Here is a 20,105-nt window from a genome sequence, read left to right as displayed (position 1 = left end):
TAGGTAAAATTGCCCTTCACAGGAGTTAAACCAATCTACACCATCTACCAAAATTACAAATACTATACAGTCCCCAACTGTAGGCTACATTCCTAGAAGCGAAATTGCTGGGCCATAAGGTATGTTTCTACTAATGTAAAAAATCACCAAGATATATTCTTTTTAAAATTTTTAAAGTTTTTTAAAGATTTTATTTTGATCACCCAATGCCCATCACAAGTGCCCGCCTTCATCCCCATCACCTAGTTCACCCAACCCCTCACCCCACCTCCCCTCTGCTGACCACCAGTGTGTTCTCTATAGTTAAGAGTCTGTTTCTTGGTTTGTCTCTTTTTCCCTTTGCTCGTTTGTTTCTTAAATACCACATACGAGTGAAATCATATGCTATTTGTTTTTCTCTGACTGACTTATTTCACTTAGTATTATATTCTCTAGCTCTATGTCATTGCAAATGACAAGATTTCATTCCTTTTTCTTATTTTATTTTTAAGTAATCTCTACAACCTAAGGCTCAAACTCATAACCCCAAGATCAAGAGTCGCATGCTCTACTGACTGAGCCAGCTAGGCGCCCCTCATTCTTTTTTATGGCTGAATAATATCCAAGATATATTCTTAAGAGGAATATCAATGGATACGGTAGAGTGTAAGAATGCTACTATTTGCATTAAAAAGTAGATTATATATGCATATTTTCTTGAATACCCAGAAAACTCTCAAGAAGGATATGGGTGATAGGGAAAGAGCAAACAGGAGACAGAGGTACAAAGGAGACTTTTCATTGTATAACTTTTTGCTTTCTGGAGGAGGAAGAATTGGGGGTAGGATTTGAAACCAGAAGGGCCCTCAGTTAGGTAGTCACTTATCAGAGCCTGTTTCTCCACCCATAAACATTAGAAAAGGAAAGCAAAATAAGGAATATTTCATTAATTTGCCAGTCATCCTTGTGCAGGGGCCATGCTGATCTTCTCTGTATCATTCCAATTTTAGTGTATGTGCTGCCAAAGTAAGCACTATGTACTTTCTTATAATAGTGAGTTTGAAATATAAATATTCCTTTAAAAATTAAATAAATGAGGGTGCCTGGGTGGCTCAGTTGGGTAAGCGACTGCCTTCGGCTCAGGTCATGATCCTGGAGTCCCGGGATCGAGTCCCGCATCGGGCTCCCTGCTCGGCAGGGAGTCTGCTTCTCCCTCTGACCCTCCTCCCTCTCATGCTCTCTGTCTCTCATTCTCTCTCTCTCAAATAAATAAATGAAATCTTTAAAAAAAAAATTAAATGAAATTTGGACTCAAAATATGAGTTATACAGATTAGGCACAACCGAAGAGAGACTTCAAAAATTCAAAGAAATTACTAGAATTCAGTACAAAGAGATGAAAGATGTAAAAGAGAATTCAAGAGACACACAAGACAGAGTGTGAAATCTATAATACATATAATTGGACCCCCAGAGGAAAAATAGGGACAATGGAGAGGCAATATTTGAAGATATAGTAACTGAATCTATAAGCCACAAAAAGAATTAAAATCATCCCAGAATGAAGTTAGGAGATGCCAGAAGCAATGATAAACTAGCAAAATACTTAATGTAAGTGAAGCTTAAAAAAAATGACTGTAGGGGCGCCTGGGTGGCTCAGTCAGTTAAGCGGCTCCCTTCGGCTCGGGTCATGATCCCAGGGTCCTGGGATCGAGCCCCGCATCAGGCTCCCTGCTCGGCGGGGAGCCTGCTTCTCCCTCTCCCACTCCCTCCTACTTGTGTTCCCTCTCTAGCTGTGTCTCTCTCTGTCAGATAAATAAATAAAATCTTTTTAAAAAAATGACTGTATAAAATAATACCAATGTTTATCCTATGGGATTTAAAGATAGAAGTAAAATATTACATGGTATACGCAAATAATGAATCATGGAACACTACATCAAAAATTAATGATGTAATGTACGATAATTAACATAACATAATAATAAAAAAATAAAAAAATAAAAAAAAATACTACATGGTATTAGCATATTAAGTTGGGAGAGGTAATTAGGTCTTAAGCATTCTAATGTCTTTGTATTACATTGGGAGAAGAGTAAGGATATTGATAAATTTCAGATATTAAGTATGCATGACAAAAATATAGAAGGTAATCACTAAAAGTAGAAATGGAATGTATAACTCCCAAATCAGTAGAGGTTACAACTGAAAAGAGGTAAAAAACAAAACTGAAAAGAGGTAGCAAACTCAATTCAGAAGAAAGCAAGGAATGAGATTACATGTAAGAAATTTTGTACAAACAGGAAAAACAGAAACCACAAAATAAAATGGTAAAAATGAATCTAATTAATGTAAATAGGTTAACCTTTCCAGTTAAAAGAGAAAGATTGTCAGAATAGATGAAAAATTTAAATAACAATACAAAAAATAGCTGTATGTTTTTTATAAGAAACGTATCTAAAATTTAGTCATGGGAAAGATGAAAGCCAAACTGAGAAAATACGTACCATGCCAATACTAACCTGTTGGTTAGTATTTATTAGTAGTATTTAGTACTTAATACAGGCATAGCTATGTTAATATCATATAAAATAGACTTTAAGACAAAAACATTACTAGAGAGTCATGACAAATTGATAAAAGTTTCAATTCACTAGGAAAATATAAAATCCTAAGACGTATGTAACTAATAACATAGCTTTTAATGATACACAGAAAAATCTGACAGAATTATAAAGGAGAAAGAGACACCCACTCTTCAATCATAGGGGTAGACTTGAACATACCTCTCGGTAACTGCTACAATAAAGGAAACAGAAAAACAGTGCAGAGAGAGGAGGGATGAATGACATGATCACTGAAGAACTTGACCTGAGTGACCTGCATAGAATACCTCACTGAGCAATTTCAGAGTATGCATACTTTTCAGGTATATTCAGATTATTCACAAAAATACCTGTGTATTGAGCTGCAAAGAAATCTCAAATTTCTAAGGACTGAACTAGAGGATGTTCTCTAACCAAAATATAATCAATGAGAAAAATCACTAGAAAATTCTCAGGTTTGGAAATTAAGAAATGCAGTTGTAAATAATGTATGGGGCAAAGAAGAGACCACAATGAAAACTAGAAAATATTTTGAATTGAATGAAAATGAAAATATGACATCTCAAAATGTGTGGGATGTGGCTAAGACAATGTTTACAGAAAATCTGTAGCCTTAAACATGTATGTTAGTTAAAAAAGAAAGGCAGAAATTCAATAAGCCACCCATCCATTAAAAGAATTTAGGGAAATATGCAAATTACCTCCAAGGACATACAACAGGAGTCAGGAAACTTTTTCTGGAAAGAACCAAATGGTATATATATATTTTTTACAACCCCTTAAAAGTGTAAAAACCATTCTTAGTTGGTGGGCTGTAAAAAAACAGGCTGTTGGTCAGATTTGGCCCATAGGCCACAGTTTGCTGACCCAAGAAGGAAGGACAGAATAAAGATATGAGCAAAAGTTTATGCAACAGAAAACAAATATACAACTGGAAAAAAATTCAACAAAGCCAAAATTTGTACTCTGGTAAACAAACAAACAAACAAAAAACAAAACAAAACAAAAACCAATGCAAAACAGGAGTGCCTGGCTGGCTCAGTGGGTAGAGCATGTGACTCTTGATCTAGGGATCGTGAGTACAAGCCGCATTTTGGGCGTAGAGCTTACTTGAAACAAAACAACTAGTAAAAATGATAAACTGCCAGCAAGACTGATTAAGAAAAACAGATGAAGGCCAACATTATGAATATCAGGAATGAAAAGAAGCTATTATTACAGATCCTACAGATAGCAAGAGGCTATTATAATCAATTTTATGACAATAAATTTGAAAAATTAGGAGAAATAAACAGATTGCTTGAGAAATATAGAAAATCTGAATAGTCTATTAAAGACTAAAGAAAGAAACTGACTCCTTATTTTAAACATCTTTCCTCAAAGCAAACCCCACGTCCCAGGGGCTTTTCTAGTAAATTTTAGCAATCAACTAAGGTAGAAATAATACCAATCATACACAAATTTTTCTAAACACTAAAAAAGAAGAAAACTTTCTAGGTTGTTTTATGAAGTCAGCATAACCTTTTTCTCTCCTACCAAAACCTGACAGAGTTATCAGAAGAAAAGAAAAGTATAGGACAATCCCCCTCAGAAGCACAGATCAAAAAACAAGTTCAAAACATAATATGAGCAAAACAAATCTAGTAATTTATTTAAAGGATACCCTTTATGATGAAGTTGAGTTTATTTTAGGAATGCAAGGTTGGTTTGGCATTCAAAAAAAATCAACCAATAAACTTCCTCACATTAAGAAGATAAAAGAGAAAAATCATATGATCATAAAATGTTTCGGGGAGCCTGGGTGGCTCAGTCATTGAACGTCTGCCTTCGGCTCAGGTCATGATCCCAGGGTCCTGGGATCGAGCCCTGCATTGGGCTCCTTGCTCGGCGGGAAGCCTGCTTCTCCCTCTCCCACTCCCCCTGCTTGTGTTCCCTCTCTCGCTGTGTCTCTCTCTGTCAAATGAATGAATAAAATCTTAAAAAAATAAAAATAAAATAAAATAAAATAAAATGTTTCAACAAATTCAATATCCATTATGAGTTTTAAAAAATAACACTTGGGGGTGCCTGGGTGGCTCAGTTGGTTAAGCGACTGCCTTCGGCTCAGGTCATGATCCTGGAGTCCCGGGATCGAGTCCCGCATCGGGCTCCCTGCTCGGCGGGGAGTCTGCTTCTCCCTCTGACCCTCCCCCCTCTCATGTGCTCTCTCTCATTCTCTCTCTCTCAAATAAATAAATAAAATCTTTAAAAAAAAAAATAAAAAAAAAACACTTGGCTAAGTAGTGTTATCAGAGAATGTCTTTAATCTACTGAATGGTATGAATGGTATTGACAAAAATCTGCAGGTCGCATTATAATGGTGAAACGCTGGAATAAGAGAAGGATCCTTGTTATGACCACTCAGATTCAGCAATGTCCTAGACTTCCTAGCCCAAGCAGGGACAGGAGAAAAAGTAAATGAAAGTATGTGTTATAAAAGATGAAATGCAGTTATTATTAGTATTTGCATGTGATATGATTGTAAACAAAGAAAATGCAACATAATCTCTAGTTTAGAAAAGCTAGATACAAAATCAAAACATCAAACTAAATTAATTTTTTAAAGATTTTATTTCTTCATTTGACAGAGAGAGAGAGAGAGAGCACAAGCAAGGGAATAGCAGAGGGAGAGGGAGAAGCAGGCTCCCTGCTAAGCAGGGAGCCCAACGTGGGGCTCTATCCCAGGATGCTGGGATCATGACTTGAGCCGAAGGCAGACGCTCACCAACAGAGCCACCCAGGTGCCCCAAAACTAAATTAATTTTTTTTAAAGTTTTATTTATTTATTTGACAGAGAGAGACAGCGAGAGAGGGAACACAAGCAGGGGGAATGGGAGAGGGAGAAGCAGGCTCCCGCTGAGCGGGCAGCCCGAGGCGTGGCTCAATCCCAGGACCCTGGGATCAGGACCTGAGCCCAAGGCAGACGCTTAACAATTCAGCCACCCAGGCACCCCTAAATTAATTTTTAGATAGTAGCAAAAAAGTTATTAAAATACCATTGACAATAACATTTAAAAAAGAAGAAATATGTGGAATTACGTTAATAAGAGATATGCAAGACTTCACTAAAAACTATAAATCAAATTATAGACAGAAATCAAATAAGACCTATATAAATGGAAGGATATTTCCTGTTCATGAGCTGAAAAACTCAACATTGTATGGATGTCAAATCTTCACAAGTTGGATTTGTGTCTGTATGTTTGGAACCTGACCAGCTGACTCTAAACTTGGCCTAGAGGGGCGCCTGGGTGGCTCAGTCGTTAAGCATCTGCCTTTGGCTCAGGTCATGATCCCAGGGTCCTGGGATCAAGTCCCACATCGGGCTCCTTGCTCGGCGGGAAGCCTGCTTCTCCCTCTCCCACTCCCCCTGCTTGTGTTCCCTCTCTCGCTATCTCTCTCTGTCGAAAAAAAATAAATAAATAAAAAATAAACTTGGCCTAGAATAGGCATGGTACTCTTTAAGAACAGATGGGAAGGGGGTGCCTGGGTGGCTCAGTTGGTTAAGCGACTGCCTTCAGCTCAGGTCATGATCCTGGAGCCCCAGGATCAAGTCCCGCATCGGGCTCCCTGCTCAGCAGGGAGTCTGCTTCTCCCTCTGACCCTCCCCCCTCTCATGCTCTCTCTCTATCTCATTCTCTCTCAAATAAATAAATAAAATCTTAAAAAAAAAAAAAAGAACAGATGGGGAAGACTTCAAGACAGAAATGTCAATAATTAAGGGATTGTGGCATTGGTGCAGACTGGACCATGGGGCCCAATGGGAGAGAAAGCAGAGCTGAGAGGCAGACCCTCCCATACACAGCATTTCCTTTATGGCAGGGGGGGCACTGGAGAGTGTTGGGAATTCGAGGGCCTTTGCAATCGAGGGTGCTGGGTCACTGGACAGAGATCCATGTGGACAATAATGAACCTTGACTCCACTCTGCTGTTACACACAACCATTGATTCCAGGGAGACCTCAACGGGCTAGGCAGAATAATCAATTTGACGTACTCCCTCTGCTTTATTGGATCCATTTTGCTTCTATCCATCACTGTCGTTTTGGGTCTTTGTTTCATGGTCAAAACCTCTGTGGTTTTTTTTTTTTTTTTTAAGATTTTATTTATTTATTTGACAGAGAGAGACAGCAAGAGAGAGAACACAAGGAAGGGGGAGTGGGAGAGGGAGAAGCAGGCTTCCCGCCGAGCAGGGAGCCCGATGCGGGGCTCAATCCCAGGACCCTGGGATCATGACCTGAGCCGAAGGCAGATGTTTAACGACTGAGCCACCCAAGCGCCCCAAAACCTCTGTTTCAATGAGTTTCATTTTGATGAGACTTTGTTGCTTTCATGTAAAAGAATACAACCTAATTGTTTTAGGTCTGTCTTGAAATTTTAAATTATTTCAATGTTTTGTTCTCCAATTTGAGACCTTTTTAAAAAGATTTCATAAGTGGGTGCCTGGGTGGCTCGGTTGGTTAAGCAACTGCCTTCAGCTCAGGTCACGATCCTGGAGTCCGTGGATCGAGTCCCGCATTGGGCTCCCTGCTCGGCAGGGAGTCTGCTTCTCCCTCTGGCCCTCCCCCCTCTCATGCTCTCTGTCTCTCATTCTCTCTCTCTCAGATAAATAAATAAAATCTTAAAAAAAAAAAGATTTTATAAGTAACCTCTACACCCAATGTGGGGCTTCAACTTACAAACCCAAGATCAAGAGTCGCATGCTCTCCCAACTGAGCCAGTCAGGCACTCCTTCAATTTCACTTTCCAAAATCTGCTTACATACTCTTTCAGTTTTCCCCTTTTGCCCACTGTTCACACGTCAGCACGTTAGGACCCTTTGTGTACTCAGCTACACTCATCTCATCGAGGTTGGCAGAAAGTAACGTGTAAAGGTCGCATCACTAGGGGCACTGGGGGAGGTCTCTGCCAGAGTGCCTTAGCTCCACAGTCAGAATGAGAAATTGACACAATTTGAAATGGGTTTGCATTCCTTAAACTTGCAGAATTCCTTTAAGATATGACCTTATAGGTAGCAGTGTGGGAGTGATTACACTGATCCTATTTGGTTGGAACACTGGCGGGGGGGGGGGGCGGGGGTGGAGAGAGGGAGGGAGAGGGGAGAGAGGAGGCAGCAAGGCAACCCCATCAGAATAAACAGCTTTACAGAGAAAGGCAAAAGAGGGCTCCAGGAGGGCATGCCAACAGACCAAGCTGATAGGGCTGGGTGAGAATTATCTTAATGGTGACAACTTGGTAAAAAGCTCTACCACTAAAACCTGGAAAGAACGTGTCAGGTGGGAGGAGGAATAGGGCCGATGGGATTGCTGGAAAAGAAAAGAGCTACGGTCTACCATCACACTTCTCACTAAGCACGTGAGAGCCAAAGAATGGAATCTGGCTGAACAGAGGCAAAATATATCACCTTCTGTACCGAGTGGGACCCTGAGTGATTCCAAACAAACACCAGGAGCTTAGTCTCAGGTAGGGAGCCCATCACACAGACAGAGGCATGGCTAAGGGACAAGGGCTCTGACTTCCTTCAGTGGCCACAGGGACCTAAGGATCTCTGCCGGTGGCCAGACTTGGGAGGACACAAGGAGTAAAGAGGAGGCAGGCTTCACTCTCACTGTCAGCATCCAACACTTACCTTTCCAGGTCCTCATGTTATCTAAACCGGAGAGAGAGATTCTTCTTGGTGCCATAGTGCACTCTGGCTTCTTGAGCTGCTTCTCTGGGCGCCGTTCAGAGAGATGGCTTGGCTTCGGGGGGCGGGGAGGTGGCATGTTGGACATGAGGTCTAGTTCTTTTGCCTCATAGGGCAAGGAACCTTGGTTTTTATCTACCTGAATGGTGGAATTTAAGGAAGTTTCTGGCAATGGTGAAGAACAGTGATCCCTGGTTGGCCCATTGATATCTCTGCTCCATATCAGGGCAGCCTGAGGCCTCAGGGAAGGCGCCTTCTGAGAGCCACTCCCATGGCGTGAGGGGTGGGCCAAGTTACTGGGGGGCACGGGCTGCAGGCCGTCAACAAAAACGTCATCAAATGAAGTCTGTTCCAATGAGCGGTCTGAGTTTGACCAGCTATCACATCTGGTGGGCAGACTGCGGGGAAAAAAGCATATAAATGTGACTGAAATGGAGCAAGTCCCTGGCAGAAGTCAGAAGAGGAAGGCCACCTATCCACGACAAAACCCATGCTGGTCTCTTTCCCATGCTTCCATATTCCCTCCACAGCCCTCACCAATCCCTGGATGCAGGAACCAATGGTTTGTTGATTTTTGTCATCCTATTGGTGTCAGATACATATGAAAATTCAAGGTTAGACATGAAAGCCACATGCATGACTCAGCCCTCATAGTGGTTGATGGTGATCTGTCCCCACCTTGGCTGCCGCAGGAAGAGGTGAGGGGAGACACACCCGCTAGCAGATGCTACAGCTAAATGGACTGATTTGGTCAGGCATGCTGAGCACACATGTCAGCACTAGAGCCCGCCAGAGAAGGCAGCGGAGGTTCCACAGACACAGAGAGACGTGCACATGAGCATACCTGGTGTGCCGCGGTCTTCCAGTCTCACAGTTGGACAGAATCAGATAATCAGGAAGGGAGAGAAACTCTGACTCACTTCTGCTTTCCTCGGCGGCTACGGAATTCGTGCTTAGGTCATCTCTCGGCAAGGAGGTGGGAAGGGAGCTGGCAGGGGATGGCTGGAGGGAGCAGGGCATGCGAGAGAAGCTCTCCATGGAATCTGCTGGAGAAATCATTTCCTGGGTTAACGTTTAAGAATGGCTATAGCACTCACTCACAAATCTCAAACAGCATCTACGAGGCCAAATAGAAGATGCAAATCACAGCTGGTGTTTGTACTGATGGAGGAGACCATTTCCCCAAGCTATAAACAATGTCTGGGGAAGAAGGCCAATGTTCCAAGACTGAAGTGTTGAATCAATTAAGAGTAAAAAAAGCCAAGCATTCTTGGCCTAAAAATCTGCAGTAACATAGTCTACTCACAGCTTCTTTATGGCTCTCGGCCGTAGCCCTGCATTACTGTTTATTCACTCAACAAATACACACACACACACACACACACACGTATATTTATGCATAACATGTATGTACATACTTACATATGCATGTGTGCAGATATGTACATCTGCATATGCAGATATATGGGCATTTCTGTCTAGGCAGAATACCTCCTATTGCACCTACTATGCGCGCAGAACTGTTCTAACTCTGCCAAGACAGACTCTGCCTTCACTGGAGTCTACAGTCCGCTAGAGGAGACAGACAAATAAAACATAAATAAAGAATAATGGTAATGATGTGTAAGGAAAAGGAAAGAAAGAAATAGGGTGTGATGGCTGGTAAAGCCGACATTTCTCAAGGAGCATGATATTCAGAGACTTCCAATGAAAAGCCGGCTTTTATTTCCCTTTGAACCATGCTGGCAGAAGTTCAGGATTCCTGAGGCCGAGTGGCCAAGAACTGCCTGAGTTCAAGTCCAGGCTCTACTGGAACCGTAGGCCTGCTACCTACCTGCTGCGAGTTTCCTTCTTTGTAAAGTACATACACCACAAAATCGCTCTGAGGATAAGCTGAGCTAATACACAAGAGCATTTAGCAGAGCTCCTGGCTACAGTGCACATGATGCGTTGACTAGCTAGGGTTGCTGGATACAGGACCAAACACTGTATGTTAAAAGCCACAAGAAAGGCCTCTGGGCGTGGTTCTCAGATGAAGAGGACTCTACTCTTACATCCTCTTAAAAACTAAGGGGGGGGGTGGGGTATAGGGAATGATAAAGATCATAGGGGGTGGTTTCTGGCTTCCTCCAAATTCCCACCAGACCTGTCCACTTTCTGCCTGGTGTCTGACTCATTCCTGTTCCACTTTGGATACTGGGAAACATGTTATATATCTATGTTTTAGGATAACTCCCGGATGAGGAAAGAAATAGAGGAGACACATAACATTGCACACGGATATCTATGTAGTTTGGGCTGAAGGTAGGGACTAAGGTGGCAGAGAGCGAGCGGCAAGCCTGGAAGAATTGGTCAGGGACAGTCTGTTTGCACTGAGTTGGACTCTGGCCGGGAAGGATTCACTGCAACTTTGCAAGTAAGCTTCATCTGTTGTAGCAAGGATAAAGAGCTTGCCATCACTTCATTTCCTTTTATTTCAGTGCTTTCGAAGCTCAGTAATGTGACTGAATAGCTAACTGCACTTACTAAGCTTCCCAGGTTCATGAAAAGAAAAGGATTTTGTCCTCAGGAAGCACACGGTCCTGTGCCACCCTAGAGAGCTGCAGCTGACTCCCCACCGCCACCTAGCGTTCCAGTGTGTGTTTCCGTGGCAGGTGATAAGCATACAGTAAGGGTGGAGACGTTGAAGCCACTGGCCACTGGAACTTAGGACTGATTAACATGCTAAAGGAAATCAGAGTCAAGATCTCAAGAGGTTGAGGATCAGGGGCTCCCCAGCAAACTCCATGAAGGTAAGTGAAATGTAACGCTAGGTGCACAATACATAGGAATACATGTGCTTGCATGTGTATGAAAGAGAGAGCAAGAGTGAGCAAGCCCAGGAGTGGCCCAGGGCAACCTCAGAGCTAATTTGTCCTGCACACAGCTCAAGCCGATTGGAGATATGAGAAATTCTTCCCTGCCTATGAGAAGTAGCCGAGTTCTGTCCTTCTACCTCCGCGGGCTGAACAACCCAGTCGACAACAGAAAAACTGGAGTTCCGTGAATTACCGAAAAACACTGATATTTAATATTTCCTGGAAATCAGCAGCAGCAACAGCGTGGGGAAAACCAGAGCCCTCCAGGACATCGTCACCCACATTCTACTTTTACTGCATCTGTTGTCTGTGGCTGATGCAAGCAAAGCTGTGGAGTGGCTTCGAAGCCACTGAAGTCACTTGTAACGTTCAGGATGTGGCACGTTCAGGCCTGAAATCTAGAACCAGGTGAAAGGAAGGCACCTCTAGCCGTGTACTTTGTGGGAACAATTCTGATATCAAGCAGCCTGTCCAGACACGCTTGAGGAGGCGGGCGGGCCTGGTCCCCGGCCCCTCCCGCGGCCACCCCCCGCACCCCCGCCCCGCGCACAGGAACCCCAGCTCTGCTCTCACCTGCGCCATCCTCCAGCTGGCCGAGGTTGCAGACCTGACTGATGCTGTACACCCACACCAGCATTTCCACCTCGGTCTTGGCCACCAGATAAAAGGTACGAGAAGTCGTCTTGACAATGAACACGAAGTTATTCTGAAACTCCTTCCGCACGAAGCCGGGGCCCACGTGCTTCCAGACGGCGCACTCGCTCAGGTCGATGGCGCGGATGGGCTTGCTCGAGTGCTTGCTCCTGTAGTACTCCAGCACGTCGGGGTTGCCGCTCATGCGGCCCCGCCGGAGGACAAACCAGCGCCTGCGCCAGGCCTGCGGAGAGGCGAAGCGACAGGGAGTTACTGCACCCACGGCGCTTGCTTCGTGACAAGGACGGCAGAAAACTCAACAAGGAAATGCAAGTCCACCCAGCTTTGGATGAAACGACTAATGCACCATCTTCGAGTCTGTTTTATTCAATGACTGTAAGGACGGGTCCTCAGGACTGGAGTCGTACAATCGTCACCATGGATGCGGCAAAGGTACGTAAAAGAAACGGATGTATACTCACGCTGAAAAAAACCTTAGTGACGAATAAGAAAGCTTTCTTACCACCATCCGGCCCAGTCCAAAAGCCAAGATCAGACATTCAAATCAGACACAGATGAGGAGTGCCCACCATTGTATCATCTAACACTGTTATTTAACTTCTAGAGAGTTGCTCAACAAGAAAGGAAGAATCATATACATTTGACTTCATCATCTGAAGTTGACGACTGTCTTTCTGTAAACCCCCAAGTGCTCTACCAGAACCCATTTAGTCTCCAAAAATATCCTATGGGAGAGGTAACTATTTTTATGTCCATTTTCTGTATGAGAACATTGAGGTTCAGAGAAATTAACTAAGGTGTCCAGCTGGAGGAAGGGATTTGAACTCAAGTGAGGATGGAAGAACTAGTAATGAGTGTGAGGTAAAAGAAAAAGTAGAGAGGGGGAGTATAGCCAATTCTTTAGGGATGTCTGACTATAAAGTGGGAGAGCTCTGGGCCAAAGGATTTTTTTAAATTTTATTTTAGAGACAGAGCAAACAGTGGGACGGGGAGAGGGAGAGGGAGAGAGAATCTAAAGCAGATTACACGCTGAGCACACAGCCCGACTCAGGGCTCAATCCCATGACTCTGAGGTCATGACCTAAGCCTAAACCAAGAGTTGGTCACTCAACCGTATGTGCCACCCCAGTGCCCCCAAAGGATTTTTTAAAAAAGATTTTATTTATTTGACAGCAAGACAGCACAAGTAGGGTGACCAGCAGAGGCAGAGGGAGAAGCAGGCTCCCCACTGAGCAGGGAGCCCGATGTGGGGCTCAATCCCAGGACCCTGGGATCATGACCTGAGCCGAAGGCAGACGCTTAACGACTGAGCCACCCAGGTGCCCCTTGAATTTTTTTTTTTTTTTAAAGATGGAAGACACTTAAGCATTCACCTCGTAAATCACAGTGTTTCCCAATCCGGGATTGGGACGCCCCAGAGGGCATCTGACGAGAGGCATGTTTTGCATGTCCTAAAGGTTGGGGGTGGAGCAGGACAGGAATTGTCTGGCCCAAAGCTATCATGCCCTGTTGAGAAACACTAAAACAATTAAAAGGAACTTTCCTCAGTGCAACAGGAATCTCAGAAAGAGCCAAGCATTGAGGTAAAATGATCAGGGAAAGCTTAGTCCATGCTCAGGAAAGAGAATGATGTTCCAAAGAAGCATGGCTCTGCATGCCACGGGATCTACTAGGGAAGACCTAGGGCTCCTCGGCTCCCCACTTACCCCTGACCTAGAATGAGCTACGTCCTTGGGTATGAGGCCTAGGAAAAGATGTTTATTGCAATTGACCGTGGCCCCGCCATTCTAAGGAGTCCTCAGTATCTGTAAACTTCCCTGCCCTCTCCTGGAGAACTTCCTCAAGTTCCCCATTTTCTCACAGGCTGACAGGCCAGCAGCAGGGCTCTTAACCATTGGAGATACTCGCTGTTGCAGTTGGCAAATGCCAAGTGGAGAGATTTATAGCTCTGTGGTTTGCTCTTCTGAGCAGGGGCATGTGTGACAGCAGGAAGTGTGGGCTTCTGCCAGGAGGCATGGTGACCACTGGGACAGGAAGTCTTGTATCTCGAGCTTCATGTATGCCTGACACATTTATAAGCCCACCAGCTTAGACCAGGATGCCAGGGAAAAAGGAAAAGCTGCCGTCTGGAGTGTTCTCAGATCCCTCCCTGCCCAGGGCACATGAGATCCAAGGCAGCAGAGAACCTGGTCAAGCACTGAAAGGGGGAAGGCCAATCATCACAAATGGCCTATGTCTCCTCAGACTAGAAAACCCTTTTGAAGCAAGGGGCAGCCATGAGAAGGTGGGCAGCCGCTTCACGCTGGGTTGGGACAAGGAGGGGAAAACGGTGCCTGGCAGGTGAGCCCTGGCTTGGTTCTGCCTTTACAGACACTAAACCTCTGAGATGTTTGTCCACTCGGAAGAGGGACAAAACAGTGTGATTAAGTCCTTGTTTTTTTTTTGTTTTTAAGATTTTATTTATTTATTTGAGAGAGAGAGAATGAGAGACAGATCACATGAGAGGGAGGAGGGTCAGAGGGAGAAGCAGACTCCCTGCCGAGCAGGGAGCCCGATGCGGGACTCGATCCCGGGACTCCAGGATCATGACCTGAGCCGAAGGCAGTCGCTTAACCGACTGAGCCACCCAGGCGCCCAAGTCCTTCTTTTTGAGACAGGAGAAATAACAGCATGTTTGTGTGCTCATGGGAATGATGCAGGAGGACGAGAAAAATTACTGATTCAATAAATTCCTGTTGCAAAAACATGGCATCGGATGGGGTGGGGCCACTAAACAGGAGAGAAGGAGCTCAAGCATCACTATGGGCTTTGGAACATGGGGGGATGGGAAACTGGGCAAACAGGAATATGAGCCCTAATCCCTGGCTTCCCCGAGATGGTGCAGGCCCAGGGAAGGGGTCCAGAGGATGAGGGAACACCACATGTGCCTGCTAAGGAAAGCCTTCATGGAGATCCTGGGGTACCCCAAACTTTCCAAAGGCGACTTTGGTAGGGAAATGTGAAGAGGAACTTTGTTGTACTTCCCAAAAATGATTCTAAAAGAGGAAGTCAAACCGAGTGCAGAACCAAGTTTCAACTTAATTGCTCTTAGTTTTATGGGAACAGCTTTCTCATCCTTTAATAGTTTTGGGGGGGAAAGTAATATCAAGAATCACCACGCATCCTGCCAGATGATGGAGACAGAGAAGGGGGTGAGAGCTGGTCCCTAAAAGAGCCTGCTCTCTGGCTGGGATGGTAAAGAGGTAGAAATATGAAATGGGTAGATTTCAACCCGGGCAATGACTGCAGTGGCAGAGGGGTCAGCCAGGAGCAGCAGGCGTGCCAAGAGGAGAATGACATGGACATGTCTCGGCTCCACTCATTTGTTCAACAACTATCTCTTGATGGCCTACCATGCAGACCGTGGGAAAACAGAGGTGCACAAGGCACACGCCCTGCCACTCAGTCTTGTGGGCAGCAGGGGAGGCGGGCAGACGGATAAACAGACAATTGTTTAGGGAGGTAAGCACTATGATAACGGAAAGCCCAAATTCTAGGGGAACACACAAAAGACACAACTCTATCAGACTGGTGGGCCTGGGGAAGCTTCCAGGATGGCTAAGCTGAGCCTGAAGAAGGGCCAAAGAAGCAGCCAGGGCAAAGGCACTGTGGTGAGGGCTTATATTCCAGTTATTTTGTTTCTTTTTTGTAATGCAAGTGTCTGACTTAAGCTTTGATTGCTGAGGCATCCATTTCAAAGAGGCTTCTACTTCAAAGACACTTTCTCCCAGGAACACATGGCCACAACAACAAGATGGAGAGCAGGGCCCCTCACCCCACCGAGGCACCGCGGTTGATTTTGGTAACTGACCATTTGGGCCGCTTGTTTTTTCTCTTCCCACGCTTGTGTTTCAAACTCACCGATAGTAAGCCCATGAAACCCTATGCCCCCACCCTTGACCCTAATAAACGCATAACCCCAGGCCCCCGTGAGCACTCTCTCTACTGACGACCTTGCTGTGTAGCCCCAGGTGTTCTGTGTCATTTCCAGGCCTCGTAAGTAAAACACTTTTATTTCTTCAAAATTTCCTAATGGTTGTTGCTAAGGGGCATCTTGCAATCATAGTAAGAACCACAAGGGCTACTGAGGGGCTGAGACCGGCCTGACAGGCACCAGGATGGAAGACGCACGAACAGAGAAGGGCAGGTAGTTGGCAGGCCTGTGCAGCAGGCATGGAAGCAGAAGGAAAAATGACAATCACCCAGTAACTTCAATAGGAAGCAGCATAACTCACCAGCCCGCCCTCCCTCAGGGTTTTATTTTACTTTTATTTTGTATTTCTTATTTTTTTTTAAAGATTTTATTTATTTATTTGACAGAGAGAGAGAGATAACGAGAGCAGGAACACAAGCAGGGGGACTGGGAGGGGGAGAAGCAGGCTTCCTGGAGATCATTACCTGAGCCGAAGGCAGGCGCTTAACCATCTGAGCCACCCAGACACTCCAAAACTTTATTTTTTTTTTAAAGATTTTATTTAGGGACCCCTGGGTGGCTCAGTCGGTGAAGTATCTGCCTTCAACTCAGGTCATGGTCCCAGGGTCCTGGGATCGAGTCCCGCATTGGGCTCCTTGCTCAGCAGGGAGCCTGCTTCTCCCTCTCCCACTCCCCCCTGCTTGTGTTCCCTCTCTCGCTGTGTCTCTCTCTCTGTCAAATAAATAAATGAAATCTTTAAAAAAAATAAAGATTTGGGGGTGCCTGAGTGGCTCAGTCAATTAAGCATCTGCCTTTGGCTCAGGTCATGATCTCAGGGTCCTGGCATCGAGGCCTGCATCGGGCTCCCTGCTCAGCGGGGAGCCTGCTTCTCCCTCTCCCTCTGCTGCTCCCCCTGCTCATGCTCTCTCTCTCTCAAATAAATAAATAAAATCTTTAGAAAAATAAAAATAAAGATTTTATTTATTTGAAAGAGAGCGAGCGAGCATGAGCGGGGAGAGGGGCAGAAGACAGGGACAAGCAGGCTTCCCACTGAGCAGGGAGCCCGACGTGGGGCTCCATCCCAGGACCCTGGGATCATGACCTGAGCTGAACGCAGACGCTTAACCGACTGAGCCACCCAGGTGCCCCGAGATCAAAACTTTAAATTATAGTGCTTAGGGGATGCTCATTGGAGTGACAAGAACATTAAAAAATTGCAAAGAAGAGATTTCTACACATGCCAGGGTAGAACTAACCTACAGGGAGAAGGAGGTCGTGACTGAGGTGAGGTACATGGAGACGTTTCAGCCCGGGGTGGTAAAATTATTTTCCAACTGGCTGGTGGTTAGAAGGGGGCTCATCTAATAATAATTAAACCATAATTTGTTCTATGTGGTTTGCTATATTTGTGTTTTCTTCTGTGATAAAAAGGATTTTATTTTTTAAAAGATTTTTATTAATTTATATGAGAGAGAGTGTGTGTGTGTGTGAGAGAGAGAGAGCGTGCGAGTGCACGAGCGGGGGGAGGGGCAGCAGGCAGAGGGAGAAGCAGGCTTCCCGCGGAGCAGGGAGCCCGATGCGGGGCTCGATCCCGGGACCCTGGGACCATGACCCGAGCTGAAGGCAGATGCTTAACACTTAACCGACTGAGCCACCCAGGTGCCCCAATAAAAAGGATTTTAAAACAATTCCTCTGGAGGGGTGCCTGGGTGGCTCAGTCGTTAAGCGTCTGCCTTCGGCTCAGGTCATGATCCCGGGGTCCTGGGATCGAGCCCAGCGTCGGGCTCCCTGCTCGGCGGGAAGCCTGCTTCTCCCTCTCCCGCTCTGCCTGCTTGTGTTCCCTCTCTCGCTGTGTCTCTCTCTGTCATATAAATAAATAAAATCTTTAAAAACAAACAAACAAACAAAAAAAAACAAGTCCTCTGGAGAGGGCATGTTCACGGATCCATTCGATAAACGGTTATTAATTGCCTACCACATGCCAGGCACTGTGCACAAAGGGAAGAAGAGAATTTCTAGGCCCACAGAGGGGCCTCACATCCTCTGCTGCTGTCTCTTCTCCCTTGGGAGCTGGTTTCCATGGCTGCACTGAACTCCACCTTCTCTCCCCTTGGACCTCCTCTGCTGGGCAGCTCATGAGCAACTCGGGAAGCCAAGATGGAAAGGGGGGGGAGTCAACAGTTCTGGATAGACTGTGAAGACGAGCATGTCCTGCACCAAGAGGATCTAGAAAGCAAAACCACTATGCAAACAATTAGCCACAATTATGACTCAGAGAAACAGAGTACAAGAAGGGGGGGCTGGATTAAAAGTCAGGACCTGCATTTGAATTCTGATTCTACGTCTGACTTTCTGGGTGACCTGGAGCAGTTAACTTGACTGCTGCGAACCTCAGCATCTGCAAATGGACATGATATGCCTTGGCCTGCAGTGAAGCAATGAGAAATGGACAGCAAAACATTATCAATTTGAAAGTAAATTATAAAAAAAAAAAGAAAGCAACTTATAAAATGATGATGGGATTTGTCACCAGGGCACAAGGCACTGCTTGCCCTGGGGAAACTGCTTCTCCTCTTCTGGAACCCATACCCCTTGCCGTGCAATAGTGGCTTCTGAGGGCTTTTCCAGTTCTGATAATCAAAGATCTGTTTCCCATCAGCCTTTCCTGCCACAGCCACCAAGCTGACTCATGACCACCCCACCAGTATCATCTCCAACAACAAAAACCTGCAACATCCTGTAACCTTGCGGAAAAGTGTTTATGCTCATTCCTAGAATCCGAGAAGGGCTAAAACTGAGCTCCTCCAGGAAGGTGTGTCTAGGTCACAGGTCTGTTTATTTTTATGGAATTGTTAGCGGAATAACTGAATCTCATCCTTCTAAGAGTAGAAGCTATGTGTTGTTCTCCTCTTAAACCAACCCAACTTGCTGACTTCATAATTTACAAACACCTCCTGGTTTGTTTCTCGATACACAGTGACCCACCAGGTTAAACAAAAGTGCAAGTGCCGGCAAGGCTGAGGTGGGGCTGTGCAACGGTGATCTAGGGAAGGGGGGCTGAGACTTGAATCTGAACTTCTCCGTGTCCCCCCCCCCCCCCCCCCCCCAGCTCATATGCTGAAGTCTTAACCCCCAGTGCCTCAGAGCGTGACTGTATTTGGAGACAAGTTAAAGTGAGGCCATTAGAGTGGGACCCAATCCAATACGACTGGTGTCCTTATAAAATGGAAAACTTGGACACATACATAGAAGGAATATATCGCGAAGACGCACAGGGAGGAGACGGCTATCAACAAACCAAGGAAAGAGGCCTGGAATAGATCCATCTTCCCAGCTCTCAAAAGGAACAAACCCTGCCGACAGCTGGGTTTCAGACTTCTAGCTTCTGAAATCATGAGACAATCAATTTCTGTGGCTTAAGATCCAGCAAAGAAATACATTCCTCAGCCTTTATTATGTATTTGAACCACCTGGGAGAACTTTTATTTCTAGCCACATTGGTGTACCTGGCACTGAACTTATCTCCTACCCATAAAACCAACTAGAAAACTACACCAAGTATATGCAACAATTGCTTTTAAACACTGGATGACAGTCAGTGCAGGGCTGGGACCTGCATGAGAAGAGAAACAAAAGAGGTCAGCCCAACGACCACCCTGGCTTTCAGCCTATAGGCCCATTTCCAGACTACAGTACAGGGAGGTGTCCCAAACAGATTACAGCATTGTTGCAGAGTTGGGAAGACAGAAATAAAAATTCTGGATGGTTGAGATGGCTGAACTTCACAGGGAAAAGTACCAGAGAGGAGGGAGCCAGGTAAGTAAAGAGTTCCAGAAATCCACATAGGAATTCCCTCATAAGACTTCAGCTGAGGGGCGCCTGGGTGGCTCAGTTGGTTAAGCGACTGCCTTGGGCTCAGGTCATGATCCTGGAGTCCTGGGATCGAGTCCCGCATCGGGCTCCCTGCTCGGCAGGGAGTCTGCTTCTCCCTCTGACCCTCCTCCCTCTCATGCTCTCTGTCTCTCATTCTCTCTCTCTCAAATAAATAAATAAAATCTTTAAAAAAAAAAAAAAAGACTTCAGCTGAATACTAACAAGCACGTGTGTGGGGTTAAACTCCATGAGGTGAATGCAGTAACAGCTACTGGAGACCCACAAACTGAACAACCACCAGAGCTCACACAGGGCTGGGACATGTCTAAGTTCTGATCAGCTAGACTAGAAAAACCTGAAACATTCAGTAAATACTCTTAGAAAGGCCACAGCTTAGAGTTAGAAATAGGCCAAACTAGCCCTGGAGTGTAACTACCCTAGCTTTGCCCTAGGAAAGCTT

The 20,105-nt window shown here is 45.2% G+C and overlaps 1 protein-coding gene and 1 non-coding gene across 2 annotated transcripts in view; both read right to left on the bottom strand.

The window, feature by feature from the left end:
• The window catches only part of GAB3 (GRB2 associated binding protein 3), a 93,285-nt gene that overhangs the window by 35,117 nt on the left and 38,063 nt on the right, over nucleotides 1–20,105 (bottom strand). The window contains exons 2-4 of the mRNA XM_035010755.1: nucleotides 11,740–12,043; nucleotides 9,153–9,351; nucleotides 8,252–8,706 (exon numbers count right to left, since the gene is read on the bottom strand). Coding sequence (XP_034866646.1) covers nucleotides 8,252–8,706; nucleotides 9,153–9,351; nucleotides 11,740–12,043 — 958 coding nt within the window. The remainder of the gene's footprint in view (nucleotides 1–8,251; nucleotides 8,707–9,152; nucleotides 9,352–11,739; nucleotides 12,044–20,105) is intronic.
• LOC118015311 lies at nucleotides 907–1,013 on the bottom strand. The gene has a single exon (XR_004680612.1). It is a non-coding gene; the product is annotated as a U6 spliceosomal RNA (small nuclear RNA).

Source organism: Mirounga leonina, unplaced genomic scaffold (genome assembly GCF_011800145.1).
Source record: "Mirounga leonina isolate KUSES-001 unplaced genomic scaffold, KU_Mleo_1.0 Mir_101799, whole genome shotgun sequence".
NCBI classification, from domain to species: domain Eukaryota; kingdom Metazoa; phylum Chordata; class Mammalia; order Carnivora; family Phocidae; genus Mirounga; species Mirounga leonina.
Note: the sequence above shows the minus strand (reverse complement) of the source record. Positions and strands in the feature narration are given on the sequence as shown.